The sequence below is a fragment of the Mauremys mutica genome, chromosome 1, assembly GCF_020497125.1.
Source record: "Mauremys mutica isolate MM-2020 ecotype Southern chromosome 1, ASM2049712v1, whole genome shotgun sequence".
NCBI lineage: Eukaryota > Metazoa > Chordata > Testudines > Geoemydidae > Mauremys > Mauremys mutica.
The window spans coordinates 265499093-265513476 of NC_059072.1; the positions used below are offsets into that span (position 1 = coordinate 265499093).

General features: G+C 42.4%; 1 protein-coding gene across 2 annotated transcripts in view; it reads right to left on the minus strand.

Moving 5' to 3' along the window:
• UBAC2 (UBA domain containing 2) overlaps positions 1-14384 on the minus strand; it is a 194988-nt gene that overhangs the window by 48201 nt on the left and 132403 nt on the right. For both annotated transcript variants that reach the window (XM_045009094.1, XM_045009099.1), the window contains exons 5-6: positions 4471-4594; positions 1789-1836 (exon numbers count right to left, since the gene is read on the minus strand). In XM_045009094.1, the coding sequence (XP_044865029.1) occupies positions 1789-1836; positions 4471-4594 (172 nt within the window). The remainder of the gene's footprint in view (positions 1-1788; positions 1837-4470; positions 4595-14384) is intronic.

The window sequence follows — 14384 nt, forward strand, 5'->3', positions numbered from 1 at the left end:
GCTATAAACCAGGTGTTGACTTAAAAAGATATGAAAAGTTAAATGATATTTTGAAGCGTTTATTCTAACAGTGAAAATTCAGTTCTGTCCTATCAACTTGCTACCAATGAAAATCAGACTTGATCAACTTACATTTTTAAAAAAACATTTTGTTTCTGAAAAAGAATTGAAGCAAAACACACAAGTACATTTTATTACAGATATCTCAGTTTAGAGAAACTGTACAATTTTGAAAATGAATATTCTGGTAAGTATTACATCATGTATTCTAAAAAACCAAAAACCAAACAGGCAGTAAGTTTCCTTCAAGATATGTATGACTGTGCAAACAGATTGCCCTACGGTCCAGTACATAACGTGTCAAATCCAGCTTCCCTTTCCTCCCCCTGAACACCCGTGCCAAAGGAAGGGCTACAAAAAGAGCCTCTGTAGTAACAGGAAGACAGCTTTAGTCACAGCTCCTTACTCAGGCGCTCAGGGTGGGGCTGATCTCCAGAATTCAGAAGCTTTGGTTTGTTAGTTACTCTTTTTGCTTATGTTACCTTGTTTTTAGTTACATTTATAAAAATATTGAACTGCTGAACAGATTTAGCTGCCTGTAGCTGCATTTTGTTTCTGCTCAGTCATCCTACCAGCTCACAGTATAATTTAGAATAGGCTTTGGAAATGGTTACATGATTACTGGGCTGTGGAAATGATACCTGGCTCGTCTTATATGTTTAGGCCTGTGCTTACCTATCTCCTGAAAGTTCTAGTCGATAGGACCTACCTGTGAGCATAAGTCATTGCCAAATTTCTGATCTACGAACAAAAGGCGTAACTCAAAATGTTCATGCCGAGAACGTGAGCATGCTATTCATGTTCAAAATTAGGTGGTCTAATGCTGAGCTGCTTTGAGAGAGGTGCCAACTTTGACTGAGTCATAAGAGCCATTTCACAGAGACAGCATTTTAACAGCAGAAAGCTGTGTCATTCCTAAAGAAATTTCGAGGACATACAAAGTTTAAAGGAAGAATCTCAGTGTCTCACTTCTGGGAGCACAGGATGATCATAAAAAATATTTTAAGAAGCATCTTGATTGCAATGTAAACTGTATCATCATTTAAAAGTGTCCCAGTGTTAACAACTAAAGTGAAGAGGATAACAGAGGGGCAGACTGCACACCTCATTGAGCTAAGGTGGGGAAACTTATTTCACACCTTTCTTACTGCTACTATATGGTGACATATTTTGCACACATTCTACAAGGAAGGCAGAACATGAATTTACATCATTACAATGAAAAGGCTAGAGAACTGAATATTAAAATGAAAGCCTGCAGTCTCTCAAAAACAGATAACAATAAAATACTTGGGTGAATAAATATAAACAAATACTTTATTAGAATTAACATTTCTACTGTATTGTGAATATTAATCATGATGTGTCTAAAGCTACACACACTGCACTAAAATGAGAAAATGATGCCAACCTGCAAATTTTAGCCAAGACAGTCTGGTTACTCTTTATAAAGAAGACGCTTCTATTGTCAATGTGTCTTTAGCATCAGTCTAGCCAGTGTCCTCGGACTTCTGAATTTAATACTAGAATTTTAATTTCCATTATTGTTCATAATTTGCTGCTGCTCAGAAACTGGATAATTCACACGAATATGTTTAGTAAAAATAAAAAACCTCCATGCTTTTACAATAGATACAAGGTTATTTTTAGAGCATCAATAGGTTGGAACATAAATTTATCAAAGTGCTCTAAAACATCACACACCATTTTTTAAATGGTAATACTTACCAGTCCACTTAGGGCTACAATCCAGATGTAGGAACCAGAGGTTACGAGCTGGAGGATACAAGAGTAATGATTTTAATATGGGTATTAGTATTCACACAGATGTTGTTTTCTGATTTACTATCCCCTAGTATTATGGTAGGACTTGTGTCTATCTCCTCAAAGTAAACAGTCAGAGTCATCCATTTTTGCATGAATTAAGTTCCATAATAGCAGTGGCACACTCCAGAAATAAAAGAGATGGAAAAAGCAGGCAGAATCTGACAGCTGTTCTTTTCCCACAATACTATACATTTTATTTTCATTTATCATTATTAACTTCAACATAATGCTTTGCAGGAAGTCAGTTTATAAGCTACAGAGAAAAACAAGTTTGAAAGACAGATTTAAACAAAGGAAGTGACTCAGCAGCTCAGAGGGAGCAGGAAAGGAGTCCCAAATAGAGGAGGCAACATAAGTTAAAGGAGCAACTCTTAATTGTGTAGTCATGGAGGTGGTCCAAAGTGGAAGTCAAGTTTTAAGAAATGAAGTTACTCCACCCCTCTCCACCCAAGAGAGGGGATCCATTATTTGAATTAAGGTATAGGTATTTAGTCACCTGGAAAAGGTCAGCCTCAGTGCAAGGAAAGGGCTGAAAACCAGACTGAAACTGGTAAAGGAGGTTGTTCTGTGAGAGGTAGCCAGAATGAGGCCACTTTCTCCAGAATCTGTCTGCAAAAAGGGTGACTTGAGATGAGATCATAATTCATGAGTGAAGAAAGGGCAAATGAGTGCTCGTCACTCTTAGCATGGCAATAGCAGTTGTGAATGCAACTGGGAAAGTTCAAGTGAAGTCAGAGTGGTTGGCAGCAGCAGTGATCTATTTGTTAGGAAACTAAGGTAAGAAAGCAAAAGCCAGTGATTAAGATGGGAAAAGACAGAGATGTTTTTTTCATATGGTTTTGATGGAGGCAGAAGAGAGAAGCAGATAAGGTTTCAGAGGGATCAAGGCAGAATGCGGTGCTTGAGCAGAATGCAGAAAAACCCTCCAAGTGCTCAAGGACAGACAGGACGGAGGAAGGATTGTTAGAGATGTGGACATGAGTCAGTATTCTGAAACTGGCCTATTCATCCCAAAACACACTTAACCATGTATTATACATTCACTGGTACTTTCCAATGGTAGTTTGAGATATTTTTAAGTATTCTAGAATGTGTATAAATAGGCATCATTTCTTATAAATGTGCAAGTCTCCTGTTACATAAATCACCCATTCATTTTTAGAACTTTTTGTGGCTACTATATTCATCTATTGAACACTTAATATTTTCTCATTAATTTTCCTCTTTTTATGCTTTTGATATTATGTTCCACATAAGTTTAATGTCAGATTCTCATTGATAAATTACCAATTTTATTTGTCAAATGGTAATGCTGTGTATGAAAATAAAATATGGCTATCAAAATCTTTAATCAACCAGATTCTTGCTGCTGTCAAACACTGGCAGAATCTTGTTGTGAAGTTACATTAAAGTTATATATATTCTTTTCTGCTTTGCATGGCAGGAAACAAGGAAATAAGAAAAATTCAGTTAATGTCACATCAATACAGTGTCTGAGCTATCAGGATTTTTGTTAAAGTAAAAAAGATTAAGCAAAATAAGAGATATTTCATAACTTAGACTTTACACCTTTTTCTGGGGAATGACAGAAATAGAAGTTAATGAAATAGCAGTAATCTTGCATACTGGCTCATTTCATCCTACTACAGTAGGTCACTGGCAATAAAAAATCCCTATTGTAAAGTTTTGTCCCCCGTGTTTTAAGTGGTGTTATAAGGCCTGAGGGCCCAGATTATCTGAGGTATTTAGGCGTTGATATGTTCAGTTTTGCAATGCCTAACTGATTTAGAAGACTAAATCTCATTGTCTGCGATGCTGGAAGAAACACAGGAGCCAATGGATGTAGTTTAATTAGGCAGGAAATTTATTTAGGTAAAATATCTGGGGATAGCCAGCAATAAATTGTAGTGTATAAGTCATCATTATTTCTTTAATCATTTCCATGTGTTTGGGAGGGCTGCTGTCAGACCTCCTTTCCAACCTGGACCTTCCAGCCCTCCCCTTGTATGAGGATTAAGGGAGCAGGAAAAAGAGGGGGATTGGCCCACTCTGATTCTATGTTTAGGAGGGTAGGTGTTGCCAACCCAACCCTAGTCAGAGAAGTCTTCTTTGAAACTGCCCGGAGTACAACGCCCTCCCTCTCTGGTCACCTGGAAAGACAGTGCCGACCTCCTCACCTAGTACAGCCACTTCCTGATCTCTCCAGGTAAACCTTCTCCTTCCTCCATCTCTGGCACCAATTGCAGAGGGCAACAACCCCTTTTCTTCTAGCCAATTGAACAAAGGACCTACCACATACAGTTGCAGTGAACACATTTTCAAAAGTGATTTAGGCATTTAGGAGCCTAAATCCCATCGACTGTCAATGGGATTTTGGCTCTTAAGAGCCTAAAACTGTTTTTAAAATGAGATTTAAGCTCCTAAGCAATGTTGAGCACGGCAACACCTAAACACCTTTAAAATGTGGGCCTAAAGTGAAATGTATGGGTGGAAATATTACAAAATTAGCTGGAGGGCATGCAAAATTATAAACTGCTACACTGCTAATTCAATGAAAGGTGAACAAGGAAGCGCATACTGTACCTGTAAACCCAGTATATAGACCAATGTCTTGTTTGTGATGGGAAATTGGCCTAATATTTGTGTCACTTGCATCCTTGGAATGGAGCAAAAAAATGGTACAAACAGAGCAAATACAGGACCCAAGCTGTGAAAGAAAAAAATAATAATGTAGACAGTAATTAGAAATGATTTCAAAAGGTCCCAATTAATAAATTAATTCCAAATAACTTAATACCTATCCTAATTTCTTAAATACAAAAATGACAATTGCATTATGTAGTTTACTTTCCCCAACATTTAGTCGGGCTTTTTATACTGTCATTCTTTTTTGTTTTTTCCTTATTTGTCAAACTAGCAACAAGGACATTTTATTTGGCAAAATACACACTTTGCCTTAAAGATATTATATATGGTTTGAGGACTGATCCTGCTCATATTGCCATTATTCATGTAGCACCCAAAGTGTAATATGTGCTTTACAGACAAAGATACAGACATGGTCCTGCCCTAAAAATCACAGTCAAAATAGATCAATGATAAGGGACGGAGTGATGGAGGCATCAGCAAATAATTGAACAGTGCATCTTCCACAGCATGGGAGAGGCAGAAGCAAAAGAAACCACACACCTTCCTGTATGTAGGGTGGGGTGAGGGAAAGAGAGACAAAATTTTCACTCAGTTTGCCCACAAGGGGCACGGGCAGAACTTTTATATAGATCACCAACAGGAAGGAAAATAACACCACCTTACTCCAGGGCAAAGATGCTTTTTTGCTCCAAACAGGTGAGTGGCAAGTAAAGAGTTATATGGCACAAGAGAAAGAGAAGAACAGTGCATTCTCCAGGGCTGCCCTGTTATCCATAACTCAAAGTGCCTACAGAGTCTGTAAACCCTAAAAGGAAAATCTCGGGCAAATACTCCTGACTACCCAGCTTTGCTGCTTCATGTTGCCAAGCGCTCTGTGGAGCATGGAAGCTCTTAAAGATAACCTGATCCCTGCTTCCCAAAACTTACTAAACTTTTCAAATATAGAAAGAAAATCTACACAAATTACCCAACTAAAACTTCATTGGGCTGAAGTTAAGGTTGAAAATACATATCTGTAACTTAAGGGTAAAAAGAAACTTTAAAAAAATGTAGTTAAAAAAACAGTAGCAACTAGAAAGTCAGGATTTTTAGAGTTAAGCTGGATCTTGTAGGAAACAAGCTTTGGAACTGTGGAATTTAGATACACAGGTAACAGTTCTTTACAAGCCATTCTATTGTCTATACTTTTAATAAATACAACCATGTTAAATAAGTAGACAGGAATACCCACAGGCTTGCTGAATTATAATCAAAGCTCCTATTTCTGCAGACCCTCCCAAAGAGAACTCTGACTGTACACAATGGGAGTTCTATAAGCAGAGCAGCAGCAGAGTCAGGACCCAAATAACTTGTTGAGATGCTCACTCCACTTTCATTTCACTTATTAGGTTAATAATGGTGGAAATGTATTTATGAGTTAAACTACTATGAGCAACCAACACAGAAGATTCAATATATATGGTCCAAATACAATTTTTGTGCTCACTCAAAGAATTGTGGCTATGAATATTTGCTTTGGTTTATGCTCTACCCGCTAAAGACCACCCCCCTTTCATCCTCTTTGGAGGTTTCAGTTCTTTAGTTTGGTTACAGGGGATAAAAGAATAAGGCAATTTTTAACATCTTCTATTTTATGCATATGATAAAAATACATTACCTAAAATTTTAACTAAAGGACAGATGCTGAGCAAAATAGATTGATCAATTTTACACATACCGGTACTCTCTCACATATAAAGAAAATATAAACACAATATACAACATCCTAACAGAAATCTGAATTGTTTAAGTTGTAAGAAATCAAAAGTGGGACTAAAGATGTAACATGTATAAAGACTCATTCTACATGACTGCTTGCATAAATTCCATTGGATCCAATGTACCCTGCAGCACATCAGGTGTAAGAGAGGAGAGGGAAAAAAAGAAGAGTACTTCCCTTTCTCTGTCAAAACCACTCCCTGCCAATAGTTCATCAAAATTTGTTTTGTCTTATCACTGTCAAAGAAAAGAGTAATTTGGATACCTAATTTAGGAATATAGGCTCAAGAACGGAAGCAACAGTTCCCTTCTCCAAAATTTCTTTCTTCAGTACAAAAATATTGTATGGAAATACATTGTGTGCTTCACCCAGACTTGAGAATAAGCGTATCCTGTACCCTTGGAAAATTACTTCTCTGCTTCACCCTAGGAGTAACAAAATACCTTTGTAGGGCAGTAACTAAGGAACAATCCAAATAGACATATCCTGCGAATCAGAATCTATGCACCCTCTTTATTAACATGACTGATAAGATTTTTAGTGATACTTCATAAATCACTGTCTACTTTAAACTTCTGAAAAGAACTTCTGCAGAAACATTGTGTATGCAAAGGTGTGGGCAAGATATTTTCCAGTTCTGGTTAAAAGGTCTAGAAACTTCATTTATTTATTAGCTTTCAATACAACTATGTAAAGTTTTATTTTTAAAATGTACAGATTTTTATTCTTCTTTGTTGTATTTTAACAATGTTTCTGGAGTCTCGGCCTCAGTTAACTCTGCTACCTTGCACTTCTTCAGTAAAATTTATTCACAGAATCATAGAATATCAGGGTTGGAAAAGACCTCAGGAGGTCATCTAGTCCAACCTCCTGCTCAAAGCAGGACCAGCACCAACTAAATCATCCCAGCCAGGGCTTTGTCAAGCCGGGCCTTAAAAACGTCTAAGGATGGCGATTCCTCCACCTCCCTAGGTAACCCATTCCAGGGCTTCACCACCCTTCTAGTGAAATAGTGTTTCTAATATCCAACCTAGACCTCCCGCGCTGCAACTTGAGACCATTACTCCTTGTTCTTATTCTCTCTTTATATCCATATAATAAACTATATCAAATCACACAATACATAATATAAACTAGAATATGTTACACAAATATTTAAAAAAATTACTGTACAGTCTTGATTTAAGTTTCAATAATATCTACAAAATAAGCCAACCTGGAAGAAAATCAGTTTATTCATTTTAAAGTTATAAATGCATAAAGTTGACAGTCTGCAAACTTGAGGCTGTTCAACAATTCGAAGATGCTGTAATTTAGAATAATCAGAACAACATAAGAATGGCCATACTGGGTCAGGCTAATGGTCCATCCAGCCTAGTATCCTTTCTTCTGACAGTGGCCAATGTCAGGTGCTTCAAAGGGAATGAACAGAACAGGGCAATTAACCAAGTGATCCATCCCCTTGTCATCTAGGACCAGCATCTGGCAGTCAGAAGCTTAGGGACACCCAGAGCATGGGGTTACATCCCTGATCATCCTAATAGTCACTGATGGACCTATGAAGGTATCTATTTCTTTTTTGAACCGTTATAGTTTGGGCCTTCATAACATCTTCTGGCAACGAGTTCCATAAGGTTGACTGTGTGTTGAATGAAGAAGTACTTCCTTAGGTTTGTTTCAAACCTGATGCCTATTAATTTCATTGGGTGGCCCCTGGTTCTTGTGTTTCATGAAGGGGTAAATAACACTTCCTTATTGATTTTCTCCACTCCATTCATGATTTTATAGCCCTCTATCAGATTCTCCCTTAGTTGTCTCTTTTCCAAGCTGAATAGTCTGAGACTTTTTAATCTCTCCTCAGATTAAAGCTGTTCCATATCCTTAATCATTTTTGTTATCCTTCTCTTTTCTATCTCTAATATATCTTTTTTGAAATGGGGCAACCAGAACTGCACACAGTATTCAAGGTACTTTGCTTAAGAGCTTTTGGTGAGCATCCTTGTCAAAAGACTTCTGAAAGTCTAAGTACACTATGTCCATTAGGCCTGGTCTACACTAGGACTTTAATTCGAATTTAGCAGCGTCAATTCGAATTAACCGTGCACCCGTCCACACCAGGAAGCCATTTAATTCGACATAGAGGGCTCTTTAGTTCAAATTCTGTACTCCTCCCCGACGAGGGGAGTAGCGCTAAATTCGACATGGCTATGTCGAATTAGGCTAGGTGTGGATGCAAATCGAACTTAGTAGCTCCGGGAGCTATCCCACAGTGCGCCACTCTGTTGACGCTCTGGACAGCAGTCCGAGCTTCGATGTTCTGACCAGCCACACAGGAAAAGCCCCGGGAAAATTTGAATTCCTTTTCCTGTCTGGACAGTTTGAATCTCATTTCGTGGTTGGACATCGGGGCGAGCTCAGCAGCACCGGCAGCAATGCAGAGCTCTCCAGCAGAGGAGTTCATGTAATCTCTGAATAGAAAGAGGGACCCAGCATAGACTGACCGGGAAGTCTTGGATCTGATCGCTGTGTGGGGCGATGAGTCTGTGCTTTCGGAGCTGCGCTCCAAAAAACGGAATGCAAAGACCTACGAGAAGGTCTCCAAAGCCATGAGAGACAGAGGATACAGGCGGGATGCAACGCAGCGCCGCGTGAAAATCAAGGACCCCAGACAAGGCTACCAAAAAATCAAAGTGGCAAACGGACGCTATGGAGCCTGCCACCACTGCCCCACCAGTGACCATGGACTCTGACGATGGGACAGTGTCGACGGCCAGTTCCTCGGCGATGTTCGCGGACGGGGAAGATGAGGAAGGGTTTGTGGAGGACGAGGCAGGCAACAGCACTTACAACGCTGGTTTCCCTGACAGCCAGGATCTCTTCATCACCCTCACGGAGAGCCCCTACCAACCCTCCCCGGCCGTTAACCCGGACCCTGAATCGGGGAAGGATCACTCGGTAAGTGCTTTAAACATGTAAACTTTTATTCTTAATATAACAGGAATCTGAAGTATGTGAAAAGGAGGTCTCTATATATATGGGGATAAATCAGAAATCCTCCTGGGAGATCTCCACGAAGCTCTCCTGGAGGTAATCGAAAAGCCTCCGCAGGAGGTTCCTGGGGAGAGATGCCTTATTGAGTGCTCCGTGGTAGCACACTTTTCCACGCCAGGCTTTCATGAGGTACTCAGGGAGCATTGCCTCCCCGAGCACGGCTGCATAGGGCCCTGGTTTGTGCTGGCTTTCACGCAGCATGCGCTCTCTATCTCCTTCAGTGACCCTCCTCAGGGCGATCTCGCTCGGCGACTCCTGCATCTAATTAGGGGAATTACTGTAATGTTACGCCTGGTCCAAAGTATGTTTAAAAAATCTCCGGACAGACGGCGTAGCAGAGACTCAGCACGCTGCTGCGTAACAAGCGTAACGGAAAGCCAAAGAATCAAATGGACGCTCATGGAGGGAGGGGGGACTGAGGACGCAAGGTATCCCACAGTTCCTGCAGTCTCCGAAAAGCATTTGCATTCTTGGCTGATCTCCCAATACCTGTACGGTCAAACACATTGTCCGCGGCGGTTCAGGGCATAGCTCGTCAATGTACCCCCCTCCCACACCCCCAGAAGGAAAAGGAAAAAAAATCATCTCTTGACTCTTTTAAATGTCACCCTATGTGTACTGAATGCTGCTGGTAGACGCGATGCTGCGGCACTGAACTGTAGCATCCTTTCCCCCCTCCGCCTCATGGGTGGCTGATGGTGCAATAAGACTGATATCCGTCATCATCATCATCAGCCTTGCTGTAGATGGTGTAGTGCAATACGACTGGTACCCGTCCTCATCATCAGCCCATAAGTAGATGGCCTGCTAACCGTCTTCATCATAGCAACAGGGGGCTGAGCTCCATCAGCCCCAGCCCTTCATGTGTAAAGAAAAGATTCTGTACTGCCTGGACTGTCATAGCAGCAGGATGCTGTTTTCCTCTCCCACCACACTGCTTAATGTCCTGTCTGGACAATCATAGCAGCTGGAGGCTGCCTTCCCCTCATTTCATTTCAGTAACAAGTTACTGTTTCTTATTCCTGCATTCTTTATTACTTTAGCACACAAATCAGGGGACACTGCACCGGTAGCCCAGGAAGGCTGGGGGAGGAGGGAAGCAACAGGTGGGGTTGTTGCAGGAGCACCCCCTGTGAATGCCATGCAGCTCATCATTCCTGCATAATCTGACACGGAGCGGCTGTGCTCTCTGGTTCTCTGAAACACTGGATCTCTACTACACTAGCCCCATCTTCTATGCAGGAATTATTCTATTTTTATATACCATAAAGGAGGGATTGACTTGGGAGTCATTCCCAGTTTTGTCTTTTGCGCCCCCGGCTGATCTCGGCCAGGGGCACCTATGACAGCAGCAGAAGGTATAATGCAATACGGCTGGTAACCATCATCACCTTGCCAATTTACAATGGCATGGTAGATGGTACAATATGGCTGATAACCATCTGTGATGTCATGCAAAAGCAAATGAATGCTGCTGTGTAGCGCTGCTGAATCGCCTCAGTCCGTGGCATCTAGTACACATACGGTGACAGTGACAAGAGGCAAAACAGGCTCCATGGTTGCCACGCTATGGCGTCTGCCAGGGCAATCCAGGGAAAACGGGCTCGAAATGATTGTCTGGCGTTGCTTTCCCGGAGGAAGGAATGAGTAACTACATGTACCCAGAACCACCCGCGACAATGAAATTTGCACCATCAGGCACTGGGATCTCAACCCGGAATTCCAAGGGTTGGGGGACACTGCGATGGGGTGGAACAGGGGCAGAGTTTATGCTTTCCGGATTGCCTGTTGCAGGAGTGTGGATGAGATAGGTGCTGTGCATGGTGTTGTTCACAGACACAGACTAGACTGTGTTCATTGTTCGCAGAAATGTATCTTTGCAAGGAATTCACTCCCTCTTTCCCATCACACAGCTTCGACTGTCTCCAGACCTGCCACAGCATCCCCCTCACAGAGGCTGGCAAAGATTAGGCGGCGAAAGAGAAAGACACGGGACGAGATGATCGCTGAAGTTATGGGGTGCTCCCGAGCCGAGGCGGACCAGCAGAGCCAGTGGAGGGAGACCCTCTCTCTGTACCAGCGTTCACACAGCGAACGGGAGGAGAGGTGGCGTGAGGAAGACAAGCAGGCGATTCAAACGCTGCTTGGACTAATGAGGGAGCAAACGGACACGCTCCGGCGCCTTGTGGATGCTCTGCAGGACCGCAGCCAGGAGGACAGAGCCCCCCCGCAGTGTATCTGCAACCGCCCTCCCCCGCCACAAAGTCCCATACCTCCCGTCACCCAAAGTAACCAGAAGGAGTGGCGCCAGGGGCCGTGAAAACTGTCACTGCACCCCAGCAGAGTGCTCAAGTACACAAAAGCTCTCATACCCTAATTTTTGAGAATTCCTTCCCTTCCTGACTCACCCTAGCCCCAATCCCAGTTTCATCCCCTGACTGTCTGGTTAATTATTAAAAATACTTTGCTGTTAATTACTGTTTCCGTCATGCTTTTTTACACAACGCTGCGTTTGAAGGGGTGGGTGGGGAAGGGGGTAGGGTATTGCATAGGACAGTCACCTTTAGCAGGGTACAGAGACGGGGGCAGGATCAGCAGCAGGTCACACACACAGTGCAGTCAGTAGGCACCCTGGTCGGTATGGGAGGTGGTTTGCAGGTTCTGTGTGGGTGGGGGGGTACGTGACTTTGTAGCGGGGGAGGGGGGTTACAGATCTCATGCAACGGTCCCTGTCCTGGACCACAGAGCTACGCAGCAGAGGAATCTGTATCCGTCCTCCCCCGCCACAAGGCCACATAGCCCCCGCACACAGAGTCCCAAAAAGGAGGGATGGCAGGCTCCGTTGAAACAACCAGTCCGGCACTGCAGACCGCTCTGGGAGCTGGAGCCTGTCATTCCTCGAGTTTACAGGCGGTCTTTACATCACTGCACACCCTACCCAGCACAGTCTGTGTCCCAGTTTCAACCCTTTAATGCAAAGTCATCAATAAAGAAACCTTTGTAAAGTTACAGTGGAACATGTATTTTATTTTTAAACGTGTGTTGGAAGTGGGGGAAGCGGGGTGGACGGGGTATGTAACTGCAGATGCTGGTCAACAGTAACTTGGTAAAGAAACAGGGGCAGATTCAGCTTCTCTGTAAAGAAACTGAACAGTCACAGGTCACGCTGCTCACTGGTACTTGAAGAGTTCCTTGTCGCTGTGCAAGGTGCCTGCATAGGGCTTCACGAGGCAGGGCATTAGCGGGTAGGCTGGGTCCCCGAGGATCACTATAGGCATCTGCACATCCCCAAGAGTTATTTTGTGGTCCGGGAAGAAACTACCTTCCTGCAGGCGTCTAAACAGAGCAGAGTTCCTGAAAACACGCACGTCATGAACTTTGCCTGGCCACCCGACGTTGATGTTGGTAAAACATCCCCCATGCTCCACCAGTGCTCGCAGCACCATTGAAAAGTAGCCCGATTTCTCAGCAGCTGACTGTGGAAGAGGTGGACGATAAAGTGTGAGGAGTTGACAACGGCCATAACTGCCGCGGGCTCCGTGCTCGCAGTGCTGTGGTGCCCGTGCTGTCACTGAGCAGAAAAGTGCACGAACAGATTGCCCGCAGGCGCTTTCTGGGAGGGAGGGAGGGAGGGCGTGATTGACGGTTCAATGATGACAGTTACCCAAAACCACCCTCGACACATTTTTCCCCCCAGCAGGCATTGGGGGGAAATCCCAGAATTCCAATGGGCAGCGGGGAGTGCGGGAACTGTGGGATAGCTTCCCACAGTGCACCGCTTCCAAATTCGACACTGGCCCCGTTACTGTGGACTCACACAGTCGAATTAGTGTTTTTAGTGTGGATACACAAATTTGACTTCATAAGGTCGATTCCACAAATTCGACTTCAGTTGATTCGAAATAGTCTTGTAGTGTAGACATACCCTTAGACATCTAAGTCTAAGTACACTATGTCCATCTATTTGCTGACCCCCTCAAAGAATTCTAATAGATTGGTGTGGCATGAGTTCTCTTACAAAAGCTGTGTTGACTCTTCCACAACAAATTGTGTTCATCTATGTGTCTAATACTTCTGTTCTTTACTACAGTTTCAGCCAATTTGCCTGGTACTGAAATTAGGCTTACAGGCTTATAATTGCCAGGATCACCTCTGAAACCTTTTTAAAAAATTGTCATCTCATTCACTATCCTCCAGTCATCTGGTATAGAGAGACTGATTTAAGTGATAGGTTACATACTACAGTCAGAAGTTCTCCAATTTCATATTTGAGTTCCTTCAGAACTCTTGGATGAATACCATCTGCTCCTGGTGACTTATTACTATTCAATTTATCAATTTGTTCCAAAACCACCTCCTCTGACACCTCAATCTGGGACAGTTCCTTAGATTTGTCACCTAAGTAGAATGACTCAGGTGTGGGAATCTCCCTTACATCCTCTACAGTGAAGACTGATGCAAATAGTTCATTTAGCTTCTTTGCAATAGCCTCATTTTCCTTGAGTACTCCTTTGGAAACTTAATTGTTCAGTGGCTCCACTGTTTGGCAAGCTCCCTGTTTCTGATGTACTTAAAAAAATTGTTGTTAGTTTTTGAGACTTTTGCTCATTGCTCTTCAAATTCTTTTCTGGATTGCCTAATTATATTTTATATTTGACTTGCCAGAGTTTATGCTTTTTTCTATTTTTCTTAGTAGGATCTGACTTCCAATTTTTAAAGGGTGCCTTTGTGCCTCTAACCAGTTCTTTTACTCTGCTAGCCATGGTGGCATTTTTTTCATCTTCTATGCTTTTTTAACTTGGGGTACACATTTAATTTAAGCCACTAATATAGTGTTTTTTTTAAAAGTTTCCATGCAGCCTGTAGGCATTTCACTCTTGTGACTGTTCCTTTTAATTTCTATTTAACTAGCCTCATTTTTCTGCAGTTCCCCTTTCTGAAATTAAATGCTGCTATGGTGGGCTTCTTTGGTATTTCCCCCGCAACAAGGATGTTAAATTTACTCATATTATGGTAACTATTACAAAGCAGTTCAGCT